This window comes from Brachycentrus maculatus, unplaced genomic scaffold (assembly GCF_059751285.1).
Source record: "Brachycentrus maculatus isolate JH-2025_06_01 unplaced genomic scaffold, ASM5975128v1 h1tg000163l, whole genome shotgun sequence".
Classification (NCBI taxonomy): domain Eukaryota; kingdom Metazoa; phylum Arthropoda; class Insecta; order Trichoptera; family Brachycentridae; genus Brachycentrus; species Brachycentrus maculatus.
This window is the reverse complement of record NW_028280916.1, coordinates 36,683-51,891: the sequence shown is the minus strand read 5'-3', so window position 1 is coordinate 51,891 and position 15,209 is coordinate 36,683. Positions and strand designations below refer to the sequence as shown.

General features: G+C 36.3%; 1 protein-coding gene across 2 annotated transcripts; it reads left to right on the top strand.

Moving 5' to 3' along the window:
• The first annotated feature begins 680 nt into the window (after positions 1-680).
• csw (protein tyrosine phosphatase non-receptor type corkscrew) lies at positions 681-12,958 on the top strand. Of its 2 annotated transcripts, XM_088261643.1 has the most exons (3): positions 681-778; positions 2,034-2,114; positions 8,681-12,958. In XM_088261643.1, the coding sequence occupies exon 3, from the start codon at positions 8,704-8,706 to the stop codon at positions 10,594-10,596; it is 1,893 nt and encodes a 630-aa protein (XP_088117769.1). In that variant the 5' UTR covers positions 681-778; positions 2,034-2,114; positions 8,681-8,703; the 3' UTR covers positions 10,597-12,958. The 2 variants fall into 2 exon arrangements, with proteins under 2 accessions (XP_088117769.1, XP_088117770.1); XM_088261644.1 differs by lacking the exons at positions 681-778; positions 2,034-2,114 and adding an exon at positions 8,334-8,463.
• Positions 12,959-15,209: the final 2,251 nt, after the last annotated feature.

The window sequence follows — 15,209 nt, the reverse complement described above, 5'->3', positions numbered from 1 at the left end:
AAGCTGTTGTAGTTTTTCCAAGGAATTATCGTAGTTAATTATTCAAAATAAATAGATATGACAATAAGCCCCCTATAATGGAATATAAGTTCCCTGCTCTAATAAGAATGATTGCCTAGATTTGGCTCTATATGATTTCTTCCTGTTTCGATTTTTTTTTTGTTAATTAAGATATTCATTCCATGTACATTTTGCAGTGTTCAGTTTGATAGTATAGAAAAACCCAAAAGTTGACAATCTGAGTGTAAAATATGTTTTAGTAAAAACCATTTTTTCATTAAAACAGTTTTTACCTTTGTCGTTAATCTTTTACAATACATACTTGTAAATCGCGTAATATATTTTGTTCCATAAGTGATGGATGCTAGACTGTAATCTTAAAATTCAAGCTGTCAGCTGTACGTACACTGCTAACATGTGAGAGTGTAATGAGGATAAATTATATATTCTACTAACACGCAGTGTTATTTTTTAACAGGATTTAAAACGTGAATTTAAAAATAAATGCACTGTATTAGTAAACTGATACATTGGTCCTACGGTCTACGCAACACTAGATGCTGACAAGTCAAAGTGAAGATAATTTATAATTTAAGTACTTTATTCTGTATTTTGTATGGTGGTATTACTGAGGGAGTGCCCAATCTTTTGTCTTACTAGGACGGAGACGGAGACAAATCCAGAGATAAAAATTATCTTTATCTGTCACATCGTATGTGAATGTGCGTCCGAGGCTGGAGTTTAATCTAATACGGATTGTTTAATTCCTTTAACCACGGTAAATTAACATCAGTAACCATTCCTGTGTAGTCATTTCGTATTAGTTTCTTAAATAATATAATTAATTACATAAGCGCCGTTTAATGGAAGGTATTTTGCATCTGACAGATGACATTTTTCCAATGAACCACCAATTTTATTAGTCTAAAAATTATGGAAACACTTAAAGAGAGTGTGCCGATGAATTAATTAATTTGATTTGGTATGCATTGATAGATCTTCATTTCCGCTATCGTGGAACTTATATTCTTATTTTTACCTGTTAATTAACACGGGAAACGCACAGGGCGATGTAATTTATTCAATAACTTTTGATGTCCGAGACGTGTGGTACCACCTGTACCATTTTATTCATGAATTAGAGATCCGTAACCTTAAAAAACAATGATATAACGAATAAATTACGCTGTTCAGACTAGAAAAAATACAAAACATCTCTAGGATTTTGTGAACAACCAAAAATATGGAATTGTGTCAAAAATTTTTGATTGACTAATATAATATGTTTTCTAAGGTTTTGGGTTTCTTACTCCTCAGTTTGGCAGCTTGGATACCATTTTTTAGTGTAACTCACTAGTATGTGTAATATTTAACCTTTGATAAATATAAATAAATGTTATTAAACTCCTATAAACGTGTTACTTTGTAACAATTCCATTTTTAACATTCAGGTACACCAGTTACATTTCAATTTTCATTATTTTACTCTGCGATTATTTGGATAGATTTTCACAGAATTGGTTTATAGCAAGTCACCCACAGTACAAGATTGAGTTAGCGCAGAGCGAATTAATTAAGGTAGGTAGTAAGGTAAGCTAGGTACTACTTACTAGGGTTTTTTTTAAAGACGGGAATTGCATTTATTATTTACCTTGCTTATTATGTACAAGGTTTATGGATCATTTAGTGGATTTTTGTTTCTTCTAGCTAATTAAATATGTTATTATTTGAATCTGTTGGGAACAGGAGGGATAATCTAGTGTGGGCCAATCAGGAACTTCTCAGCATTTGCTCATTACTTACTAGGGTAGGCAGTAGAGGTAGGTATTAAGGTACGCCAGGTACTACTTGGTAGGGTAGGTACTGGTTGCGTTTTTGTATATCACGTGGGTAAGTTAGGATAGGCACTGCTTTTCTGGCAATATGGAATGCACGCTCCTGGATTGAGCTAAGTGTATTCGGAATCCTGAAACAGCAATGAACCATGTGACAATTTTTATTTTATTTTAAATTGTTTAAATAAATCTTTCCAGGTGCGGATAGGGGGAACCAGACCTATAAATGGCCATTAAAACTTGGAGACATTGACAGAAGATGTGATTGGCTTCTTATTGGTAGGTATTCAGGAATTATTACACTGAACTAATAATGACACTAATAGTTTGTTCTGGGTTATTATGCCGATTGTCAATATTTTTCCCTTTTGTTTTGGATCTTCCGCATTTCAGACGAATATAGTCCAAAACATCAAAGAAATTTAATATTTTTAGATGTTTTTAATGCTAATGAAAACAAGCTAATTATAGCACAGTAATGTAATGCCTTGCATAACATACTTAATTTGTTCCAGGAGCTAGTTTATTATGTGAAACGCATTTTCCCATAGCAAAACAAGTTTAAAGAAAAATCATGTAATATAAAATATGGTACTGAAACATATATTTTTTTTATTGAGTTAAAATTTTTTCTATGAGATGTTTTTATTTTATTTCTTTTTGATCAGACTCGGAGGCATGCAGGGTCAAATCCGTGCAAGCCTCGTAATTAAAACAAACATGCGTGTATTAAGTTGTGGTCCCGTGGTTAGTGTCGCAGACTCTTGAGTCAGAGTTTCTGGGTTCGAACGCACTACCAAAATTTAATACCTTTTTCTAATAATGAGCCGCTTTGGCTCACAGTTTTTTTTTTGTAAATAATAAAAACAATAATATTACTCTTAAAAAAAATAAAATAACAGTACAGTGGACTGTAACGCGTTGATGTATGTTCGTATAAGCGCATTGACCGCTTGCGATCTCTTCGAGCATTCGAGTGGCATGATTAAATGCTATAGGATCTGTTGTGTGAGGCGAGATTCGATGTATGAGCCGCGTAATGGACGGATAGAAAGTTAGTTATGCGAGGCATCACTGTATCTACACGATTAAGCATTCTAACCTTAGTCATCCGTTAAAGAAAATACAGCCTGAAAAATAAAACTATCTCAGTTAAGTTTGTCTTGAAATGTGAAAACCAATATTACACCTTTTCTCATAAGCATGAAATATTTAATAAAAAACTGTCTTCTATTAAAAGAAAAGAAAAGCTTTTGAACATTTCATGATAACCTTTTTTGCATTATATTTATAATGATATTGTAAATGAAAAGACTTGTTTTTTACCACTTGAGTTATATTATTTTTACTTGTTTGTTTGTCCGCCTCCGTAGTATAATGGTCAGCACGTCCGGCTACCGTTCTGGAGGTCCTGGGTTCGATTCCCAGGGGGGGTCAAATAAATATAAGTGATTTTTTCACTGTAATATTTATTCTATATTACCCTGGACTGGTACCTGAAGCGGAGGGCTGATCACCTTTCCTTCATGTGTAAACGATCAAGATAACACTGTGTTCATATGAAGCAGTGCCCTATGCACCATTGGGGTGCGGATAAGGGTTTTATTATTATTATATTATGAGTTATATTTATTTTAACAACTTGTTTTGGAAGCTACATTTGCTACTATCTTCAGGTCTACAGTACAGATAATTATTTATGCTTTAGTTTATATTCAGACCTGAAGATAGAAGCATCTGTAGCTTCCGAAACTAGTTGTTAAAATAAATATAACTCGAGTGGTAAAAAACAAGTTTTTTCATTTACAATTTCATCATGTCTTACCGCAAAGTAAATGCTGAAACAATAAATAAAATATTAGTAATTTTAATTTTTTTTATTTGTTCTAGTTGAACTGTTTTGTTGACTAATCATCTACTATTTGCCGACTGTTACTAGTCATAATTGTCGGCAATGTGACTTATCAGTCGGGCTAGAAATGCACCTAACACCCAACTAATGTCGACTGTTAGGTATATCTCTAATCCTTAAGTTTTTCATGTGTTTTCTTGTGTATTTCTTTTTTATTATAATCTATATAAATATTCATAATACTTGGTGGAACATGTTTTAAAAAAAAAATTATATGACAAATTTTATGGAATATTATATTGATTGTTATTTCATTGTTACGTAAAACCGAACAAAACCGTAGGCAGTACTTATTGATCTCATGTTGGGTGAATCATGATGAAGTTAGGGTCAAATGACCCCAAATTAAAATGTTTTAATAAACAAAAAGCTTATTTACAAGCGGAAAATATTATTAATTATTTTGTGAAGTCATAAGTTGTTTTTACAATTGATTCGTCACTGGTAAATGTTGGAAAATCATGTGCTTACGATATTTTGAATAATCTTTTTAGGAAATAACGTGCTATTTTAATAGATTAAAGTTTTCTACTGACATTTCTTGGTGAAACTACATTTTATTAAATAAAACAATCACTGTATAGCTTTTTCCACTTTTATTTTATTTGACCAGTGTTCAGGTTTCGTTGTTACCGACATCATCAGATAGTATGTCGTCAAACCAGTCTGATGATGTCGGTAGCGACGAAACAGCTCACTTGTCAAATAAAATAGAAGTGGAAAAAACTAATATGGTTGTTTTTTTATACATGTCATTCTATCTCAATTCAGTTCATTTGGTATAAACTAAAAAAAAATCACTGTTTTGATTTCAATGTTAAAAAAAAACACACACACACCCGCACCCTCACACACTTGCACCCACCCATACCCACCCACCCACACCCACACCCACACCCACCCACACACACCCACACCCACACCCATACACACATATTCATATAAAAGATTTTGAAGAAACAAACATTTGTATTTTTGTAGAATATGATAAATTTTAAAAATATTTTGATGGTATTGTAATACTTGAAAGTGGTCGGGTTTGGAGTCGAAATAAGCGGGTATACATGAGGAGATGCATGAACGTGGAAGAGGCGAAGAATGTTCGCAAAGACAGAGTGGCGTGGCGTTCTATTATCTCTGCCCACCCCTGCGAGGAAGCGGTGCGATGATTAGTTAGTTACTATTGTAATAATTTATTTACCCTTTTACGACTCCTGACCAATACTATGAAAAAATATAATTTTATTCTGACCGTACATCATACATCGATCGAACCACTGAGCAAGGCATGGAAAATGACATTGTAAATGAAAAACACTTATTTTTTTTTTACCACTGAGTTTAGGTCTAATTCCATCTTTAGGTCTAAATGTAAACTTATATTTGGACCTGAAGATGGAAGCATAGCTTCCGAAACTAGTCGTCATAATAAAATAAACTGAAGTGGTAAAAAAAACAAGTGTTTTTCGTTTACAATTTCATCATGTCTATCCACAAAGTAAAATGGAAAATGACAGTTCACAGCTGTCCTTATCAGCTGTCTATGGTAAAACAAGACGAGGTTTACGTTTGAAATAATTTAAAAAGAGAATAGAGTCGTTAAACGTGATTCGAGAGTACGAGTACCTTATGGAAATTATCGAGATATCTCATTTCCGGCGTTTGACAGGTGCCGCCTGCGCGTGCGCGCGCCTGGCGGCCGATGCGAGAAGCTTCTGCGCTAGGGAATAATGTCGGGGTAGGTTTTCTATCGCGGTGCGGAGCCGCGCCGGGCCGTCGCGTCGCGTCCGTACCGTCCCGTTTTTAACCTAGAAAACAGAATAATACAAATAAACAATACAGTTTTGAATAATAAAAACTATTTTTTTCGCGTTTCTGTTCGTTTTTGAACGCGGTGAATTGTCCGCCGCGCGCGCCAAGGCGGAGTGTTTTCGGATGACTTTTAAGGGTGTTCGTTTTCTTTATTACCGTGGGAGTGATTTGTCTCGGGGCTTGGTTCGGGAAAATCTATCTCCTGAAAATTTGGTATAATCCAAAGCGTGACGTATTGTTTTATTTTTAAAAAAATATATACAAATGGCAAATATTATTAATTGTTTCGTAAATTGCTTTTACAATTGAATTGTCATTGGTAAACATTGGAAAATCGTGTACGCACAGTATTTTTTTAATCTTGTTTTTATGGAATAATATATCTTATTTTTATCCCTATTCATTCCATTTGGTACCTAAAAATTATCACTGTTTTAATAAATACACACACCCATATATATATATATTTATATATATATATTTATATATATATATATATATATATATATATATATATATATATATATATATATATATATATATATATATATATATATATATATATATATATATATATTTATATATTACCCCGGACTGGTACTTGAAGCGCAGGACTGATGCCTTGGCTGTACGAGATAAACGATCAAGCTAACACTACATTCATATTCTGCAGTGCCCTATGCACCATCGGGTGCGAATGAGAGTTAGAAGACGAAGTAGAATTTTGTAAGGAAATATTGAATTTTCTATAGTTACTTTCAATCCGACAAAAGAGTCCTAAATAAATTAAAGTTCATTTTTTAATTTAAATAACCAAGTTTTTTGTATCAAATTCAAAACTATGCCGACCGGTTTCAGAGAATTATTAACTGACAATTTAGTAATTTAAATATTGTGATAGCTCAGTTTTATTTATGGATCGAATTCTCGCTTGTTTTTTGTTTGTATTTGTATATTAATTTATAAGTTCAGCATTAACAGAAATATAAATAAAACTAAGGAATAGTTCTTCTTCTTTGATTCTTAATTCCCTCCAAACGGTGCATAGGGCATAGTGCCTTTGAACGAAGCAACGTAAACTTGATTAAACGAAGGCAGGATGATCAGTTTTGTGCTCTAGATTCATGGGATATCTATCAGTGGAATATGTTAGATGACGCAAGTGAAATTTCTACTCTGTGGGAAAGGAAATAGAGGAGGAATAAGTAAGTGAGGAAAATATAATAGCTTTAACGCGTACTAGCTTGTGTAACTTGGACATTAATAGCACTTGCTAATTTTCGAATTTAGTACTAGCCAAAAAAGTCCTATTAAATAGGTCCAGTAATGTTATATATGTTTAAAGTGTTTTGAAGTACACACTGTGTACTTCAAAAAAAATTACGAGTTACACAAAAGTTACATAATAAACATTACATTTTTACACACAAAAAAAAACATTCACTTTGTGTATTCCAAACATAAATTACGTTAAAAATTAAGTTATTTGAACAACAAAAAAATTACATTCATTTTGTGTATTTCATAAACAAGTAACAAGTCTTTTTTACAACAAAAATAACATTCTCTCCATGAAGTACATCGTATAAATTTTTTAAGTAAAAAACTTATACGTATTTTTTTACAACAAAAACAACATTCAATTTGTTTATTTCAAAAGTAAGTGAAAAATATTTTTCACTTTGTGTATTTGACAACGAGTCACAAGTCTTAAAACAAATAAAAATTCATAAACTATTTACCTCAATTGAAAAAAATATGTGTATAAGTATACTATATATGTCGATATTAGCTCCTTTTTTGGTTATGCTTGACCATTTTAATTGGTCGATTAGTTTTTAATTTGTCGGGTGGGAACATTTAAGGGATGAAATTGACCCTTTGCAATCCGTTTCTACCACCTACATTCTGCTACAACCCTTCAAAGCAATGGGGCAGATTAATGCTTATATGTACTCGCACAATCCCCAATATTGCCTCGTTTTTGCCGCGACTTTTGATCGTTGCGATCGTTTGATATTATGTATTTTCCATAGTTTACCTTGAATGTGACGTGTGATCAATTAAATTATTCAATGATTTGACATTGACTTTGTAAAATAACATGACGGTTTAATATAAAATTTATAAATAAAACACTTGTATAAGACCACTTTTTGAGATTATAAATGTAAGCACGACTAGTTTCGAGAACTATGAAACACGCAAAATAGTTCAAATGGCAATTAATTGCAGTATGAAAGTAGAAAATAAAAAATGATAGTATTTGCCATTTAAACAATCACCGGTTATAAAACATTGTAAGAAATCGGTGTTTAAAAAAATATCTTATTTTTAGTGATATTTTCAGAAATTCAAATTCACGATTTAAAAAAATAAACTAAAATGATTCTGCGATAGTGAGAGATTATAAAAATCATTCTGTCTGTCGTACGAATGATGTTTTTCGAAGTGAGTTACTTTGAATCCCCGTTTCGTTAGCGAGTAGAGTAGTTAGACATGCTTGAATATCAAAGTGGAAACGGATGTGTGACAAAATAATATCAGTATGGAGAAAATGTGGAAAAAGGTCGGACTGCACACTTCGAGGCGAAAGAGGGAGAGGGATAAAGATGGAAAAACTGGTACAGACAAGTCGAAGGATGACCGATCTGGGCCAGATCAAGGGACTTCCCGAAAGGTGCCGGACGCTAACGGGGAGCAGGATGCGGGCACGCTGCGCAGCTCCTACATCGTGAGGCACGGAGAGGACTACGTGCTGGTGGAGCGGCGCAGGAGGCGGCGGAGGCGCAGCGCTAGCGGCGGCGGGGGCGGCGGCGGGAGCGCCAGCGGGGTCGCCAGGCGGCCCCCCGCGAGGCTCCGCATCTTCGGGATCGAGTGGCCTTTGCACTCCACCGAGTGTCGGTGAGTCCCTCCTTCCGTGTCTTTGTAGGAGACGCTTTCATTATTCTATGGTTTTATAATATTCCAATAAATTTGTCGTTCTAATCCTTATTCGCACCCGAAAGTGCATCGGGCGCTTCGTATTTTGTAAGATGTTCCACCAAGTATTATTCGTATATTCGTGTTTATGATTGACGAGGAAGTAAAGTAGTGGGTGCGTGTGTTGTCGTGTCAACAGGTGCGAGGTAAGAGGGGCGGGCGATGGGTTCGCGGCGCTGGTTCCACCCCACGGTGTCGGGGCTGCTCGCGGAGCAGCTGCTGCTGGAGACCGGCATCGATGGCTCCTTCCTGGCGAGGCACTCCTCCAGCTCCAGCGGGGACTTCACGCTGTCCGTGCGCCGCAACGGCCAGGTCACGCACATCAAAATACAAAACAACGGGGACTTCTTCGATCTCTACGGCGGAGAGAAGTTTGCCACCCTCTCCGAACTGGTCGAGCACTACATGGAGAACAGGGGCCAACTCCGGGAGAAGAACGGCGACGCCATAGAATTGAGATATCCCTTGAACTGCGCCGAACCGACCACCGAGCGGTGGTTCCACGGCCACTTGTCCGCTAAGGACGCCGAACGCCTACTTCTGGAACGTGGCAAGTACGGGTCGTTCTTGGTCAGAGAATCGCGCAGCAAACCGGGGGACTGCGTTCTCTCCGTGAGGTCGGAAGACCGCGTGACTCACGTCATGATTCGCCTCCACAACAGTCAGTACGATGTCGGCGGCGGAGAAAAGTTCAATACCCTCACCGCCTTGGTCGAGTTCTATAAGAAAAACCCCATGGTGGAGACGTCCGGTAGCGTGGTCCATCTCCGCACGCCCTTCAACGCTACTCGCATCAACGCCAGCACTATACAGGCGCGCGTTCAGCAGTTACAGAAGGAGAACGGCCACAGCGGACTCTCCAGCAGCAAGGCGGGCTTCTGGGAAGAGTTCGAGTTGTTGCAGCAGCAAGAGTGCCGCCATCTCTTCTCGCGAGAAGAAGGCAGCAGGCTCGAAAACAAAGACAAAAATAGATATAAAAACATTTTACCTTTCGATCACACGAGAGTCAAATTGAAAGAGGTAGAACCAAACGCCCCGGTCGGAGCGGAGTACATAAACGCCAATTACATCCGTCAAACTAACGTAGACATAGATCAGATCATTCAGATGCAGGCGAGCCTGCCCAACGGCGAACTGTTCGGCAAGCCCGACGCGCTGGGAGCGTCGGTCCCGGGAGCGGGAGCGGCTCCGGCCTATGGGTCCAAGCTGTACATCGCCACGCAGGGCTGCCTGCCGCACACCATCGCCGACTTCTGGGCCATGATCTGGCAGGAGGACACGCGCGTCATAGTGATGACCACCAAGGAGGTGGAGCGCGGCAAGGCCAAGTGCGCGCGCTACTGGCCGTCCACCGGCGAGGCGGAGGTGTACGGCAAGTTCCGCGTGCGCACGGACTCGCGCCAGCCCAGCTCGGATTACACGCTGCGCGAGTTCACGCTGTCGCGCGCGGACGGGCGAGAGGGCAAGGAGCGCAAGGTGTACCACTACCGCTTCCAGGCGTGGCCCGACCACGGGGTGCCGGCGGACCCCGGCTGCGTGCTCAACTTCCTGCACGACGTGAACCGGCGCCAGGAGCTGGTGATGGCGGGGCCGGACGCGCCCTTCCAGGCCGCCATCTGCGTGCACTGCTCGGCCGGCATCGGCCGCACGGGCACCTTCATCGTCATCGACATGATCCTGGACCGCGTGAAGCGCGAGGGCATGGACTGCGAGATCGACATCCAGAGGACCATCCAGATGGTGCGCGCGCAGCGCAGCGGCATGGTGCAGACGGAGGCGCAGTACAAGTTCGTGTACCTGGCCGTGCAGCACTACATCGAGACCGTGGCGCAGCGCATGTTCGCCGAGCAGCGCTCGCTGGCGGCGCGCCGCGAGTACACCAACATCCGGCGCGCGGGCCCGCAGGCGGCGCTGCTGCCGCTGCTGCCGCTGCAGCCGCCACCGCCGCCGCTGCCGCACCCGCCGCCGCTCTCCAAGCCGCTGCCGCCGCAGCCGCCGCCGACCCCCGGCCGCCCCGGCACGCCGCCGCACCTCATATACGAGAACGTGGGCTAGTAACGTAGTAGGGTATCATTTCGTAATTAGTATTTTTTATACAAGATTTTTTTATCATCATGCGCTCGAGGAGTGATCAGATCACTTTCGTAGCGATGTTTATTTACTTTTTTTAGTTTCATTTTAATCGTAGAATGTGTATATATAAAGTATATATATTATATATAGTGTAACCGAAAAGTTTTATTTAATTATGAAGTAATTTTTCTTCTTTACCATTGTCAATCTGACTTTGCTATTTTCATCATCAGTCTGTACGCGGGTACGCGGGTACGCGGGTACGAGGGTACGAGAAAATGGTCTCAGCTTCGTAATGTTCCGAGAGTGTTGTGTTTAGGGTTAAGCGATGCTTTTCTGAGTATTATTTTTTATTCTTTTTGACGGCTGATGTAAAACGTCGCAATATGTGTTACATAAGATGAAGTCGACACTTTCAACAGAAAGGCGTCGATAAATCATTCGGATGGTGCGAGTGTAATGTGATAATTTTGTGGCAAATTCCACTAAAAGAGCAGGTAATTTTTTTTCAATTTTCACGCCGCACTTAGCGATATTTGTAGATTTCTCATTTCCCCGTCAGTAATTTGTTGCTTATTTAATTAGGGAGTTTATTTTATATTTATTGGTAGCCTGGAAAATTATATAATTATGTTTAAATTGTTGTGATAACGATGAATTTAGTGTAAAATTCCATAATTTGCAGTCACTGCAATAGAGATCTCCGCCCCGGTCGCTATAAGGCACTTCCCATATACGGCACTGGGGCAAGTCAGAGAGCGAGACACTTTACAGCCCTTTCTTATACCGAAGTGAGAAGGGCGCTTTGATTGTTTTGAATTGTAATAAATAAAAAAAAGATTTCCGTTTTCTTTATACTTTAAGATTTATGTTAAGACAAGAGTTCAGTCGCCAAATACCGTACCCAACTCGTTTAAAAATATTTATTTATTTTGAAAACATATTGCATACATAAAGGTAAAAAATAACGTTTATTCCTGATACATAGTATACGTTAGTAAGTATGTTTGTCGAAACATTTGATAAAATTAGTCTCACGGTAAATGGTAACAGAAAAGTATACAAAATATAATAGCCATAAATGGACATATTTCATTTCGAGTCCTAATACCGCCCCCTGGACGTTATTATCAATAAAATGCAATATTTAAAAATGATTTATTGAATACTTTTTTCTTTCATTTTGAATAAACTACGAAAAATCATAAGATTACTCTATTCCCACGTTTAACATATTAAAATAAAAATAAAAATTTACAATTTTTTTACCAAATAAAACATTTATTTTATTTTATTTATTATTTTTATGTATTAAATGTTAAATCAAACACTGATTTTTTGAGTCTAGTAAGTTGTATTTTATTGTTAAAAAACATAAAAAAAATTGTGACACTTGTTTCGCCTAGTTATGGCATTTTTAAACGAATATAAAGATTAAATTGACTGATGGTCCTTATATATTTATTTTTTGTGTTTTTTAACAATAAAATACAACTTAGTAGACTCTAAAAATCTATGTTTGATTTAATATTTAACACATAAATTAAAATTGAGTTTTACAAATTAAACGCCAAATCTAAAAATATATAAATAACATTTTTTTCTTCATTTTGACAGGACGCTGCTAATTTGATACAATTATGATGTATCAGTACTACGTTCGTCCACTAGATTCCGCTCATTACTATTCGAGGTACACTGGGGAGTGATATTAGGGCAGGGTGCGGTATTAGGGCTGGGTGCGGTATAAAGGCAAGGTGCGGTATTACTTTAGGTGATTTCAGTATCACAATGCAAACTGTGTGCTTTTTATATAATTTATTTTGTTCAAAATTATTTATTTATATGTTTATCGGAGAATAATAGGTTCTTGAACTAACTGAATGGTGCCTATTTAGGATGAAAAATGCATTTATGAAACTGCTTTATCGGTAGGTATATTATTTTTATTAATGCTGAATTAAAGGTGTGTATTTTTGTCGTTCTATTTAAAAATAATAATTTTCAAGTTATGCAAAAAGAAAATAATGTTTTGAATTTGAAATAATTATAAAAATCCACCGTATCTATCCAACGCTCGTTGAAATTTTGCGTTAGTCAAAATCATCGTCTTTATATCGCGGGGCGATATAAATTCAGTGAGTAAAACATTCGTTTGCGAAATCATTTCAATTTAATTTTTTCCTTCAAAATTCAATAAAATATTTTTTTGACATCGACGTCAATCATGGGTAGAATTGGTGAATGTCACACGTGTGTAAGTGATCACTAAACCAGCCTATGACGGTCGTAGATGCCCAGACTTCCATATTCTTCTTTATCTATGTTGAGATGTCAAATAAAATTTATAAAAAATAACTCATTGTTGGAGATATCTAGATTTGTGAACAAGTATTTTGACACTCAAAATGTTGTAAAATCGTCGTCTTTATACTGCGGGGCGAAATAAACTAAAAAACACGTTTGTTAACGAAATCATTTTAATGTTATTTTCCCCCATATTATAAAAGATATTAATTTGAATTTATATTGGAGCGTATTGCAGTCAGTATTTTACGATAATGGCGCTATATAAATTAAAATAAATTATTATTTGTAAAAAAAATTAACTATGAAAATCAGTAAATTTTGCGCCTGTGGAAGATCTAAGTATGTGTCGACAGTATATATATCGGGGCGTTTTGTGAGAAAGTGTCATTTTAGAAATTACGATTTCAAAAATATTTCACACGATAAAAACTCTGAATATTACCAAAATTGCCATTTTCCATACCAGAAATGACGTTGAAAGAGCTCATTAATGTCGATATATCGATTGGAAAGTTCTGTTGTTTTTCTAGGTGTTAAGTTTATATAGTCACGCGTAAAAACTAAAAAAATCGGTAAGGTGCAGTCCCAAAAACGACGTTTAAAGAATGCATAAATTGTCGATATACGGTCGATAAACTCTTATAAAGCCTTCAATACGCGGGAAAATTCCGCTCGATTTATATCGCATTTATATTGCAACTCGACATGATTAAGGTCGTCTCTTGATGAATCATTTGCTTACGGCGCTATCTACGCTAATTACATTAATACGAACTGTGTTTTCTTCTTAAATTTTCACGCATTACATTGCAAATGTACATAGAACGAATATGAAAATCTTTGCATTGTTCATATTATGATTTTTGCTTTCATCGTTACTAGCGTATCGTGTACATAATCTTGTGGTCTTTTGTACCATAATCGTTCCACGTAAAGGGTTCATCTTAAGATTAGATGTAGAATTCGGACTTTTTTGAAAAAGAGTTAGAAATAAATTTTATTAAATATAAAAAAAAACTATAAATATATATTTGTCCCTGTACAGTTTTAGAGTTTACTATTTTTAATTAGATACATTTTACGTCAATTTTTATTGGTTGGCAAACGACTTTCCGTACACTTATTTGATTTTATTCATTAGTACTTTTCATATAATTTATATTTGAAGCACTAACTTTGTGATTTTCCATTTTATAATTAAAATGTAACTTTGTTTTAAAATCCCTATAAATATTTTATTATAATTTAATTATGATATAATGTCTACCGGTTTCGAAGCTAACCGCTTCTTTATCAAAACTGATTAATATAATATTTTTAATAATATTAATCAGTTTTGATAAAGAAGCGGTTAGCTTCGAAACCGGTAGACATAATAATTAAGTTATAATAAAATATTTATAGTGATTTTAAAACTAAGTTACATTTTAATAATAGTACTTTTCATTTATTCAATTCTTAATATTACAGTTACATGTATATTAATCTGTATTTAACTTTAAATATGTTTGTACATTATTCACGTTTTCATTTATAACACATATTTATATATATAAATTGAAAATTTAAGAAATTTAAGTATGTACATGTATAATTATATAAATACCTTTAGGTATCGTGTATAATGGGTGCTTTTTCAATCGTGGAAATATATAAAGTCAAAATAAAATGTTTTCTATACAATATCTAACATTGTGATTTTTATAATGTTGCAAAAAGAAATATACTCACATTTCTAGAAATGTAATCTTGATGTGTTTAGTATGATAGTATTATTAATTTTGTATCACAACTAGTTCGCTGTTGTTCAATATTACATTGATTTAAAGCATTTTTTTTTAAATATTCACGAGTCATTGGTAATCTAAATCTAGATATTCGAGACTCTTACCCTGTTGCGGAAGCCGGCGTCTTGATACAATGAACGTGGTAATTTTTACGCTTGTAGAAAATTGAATCCTTTAGAAAGTTCGATTTCATACAGTGGCTGTATTGTGTTCGATTCGAGTGGCTGACGCCAGTGCTGATACACATTTGTGCCCGTTTGATCAATCTGTTTGTATACTGCAGCTGTCTAGTTCACGAATCGCTCACTCCTTTCAACAACGTCATTTATCAAAAATCGACAATTTTCAGCTGTGCAAGTTTTCGAAATGCTCAGAAAATGTACTATATCCCGGCAAAAGCGGCATATTTTTAACTTTATATTTACCCGCTACAGGACAGAAAGTGTTGTTTTTGCATTTTGAAGAAAATGTATTGTTTAATTATTTTTCTAAATATAC

Bases quoted from the DNA above. Each gene is read 5' to 3' on its own strand.
- csw (XM_088261643.1), top strand. From the start codon at position 8,704: ATGGGTTCGCGGCGCTGGTTCCACCCCACGGTGTCGGGGCTGCTCGCG.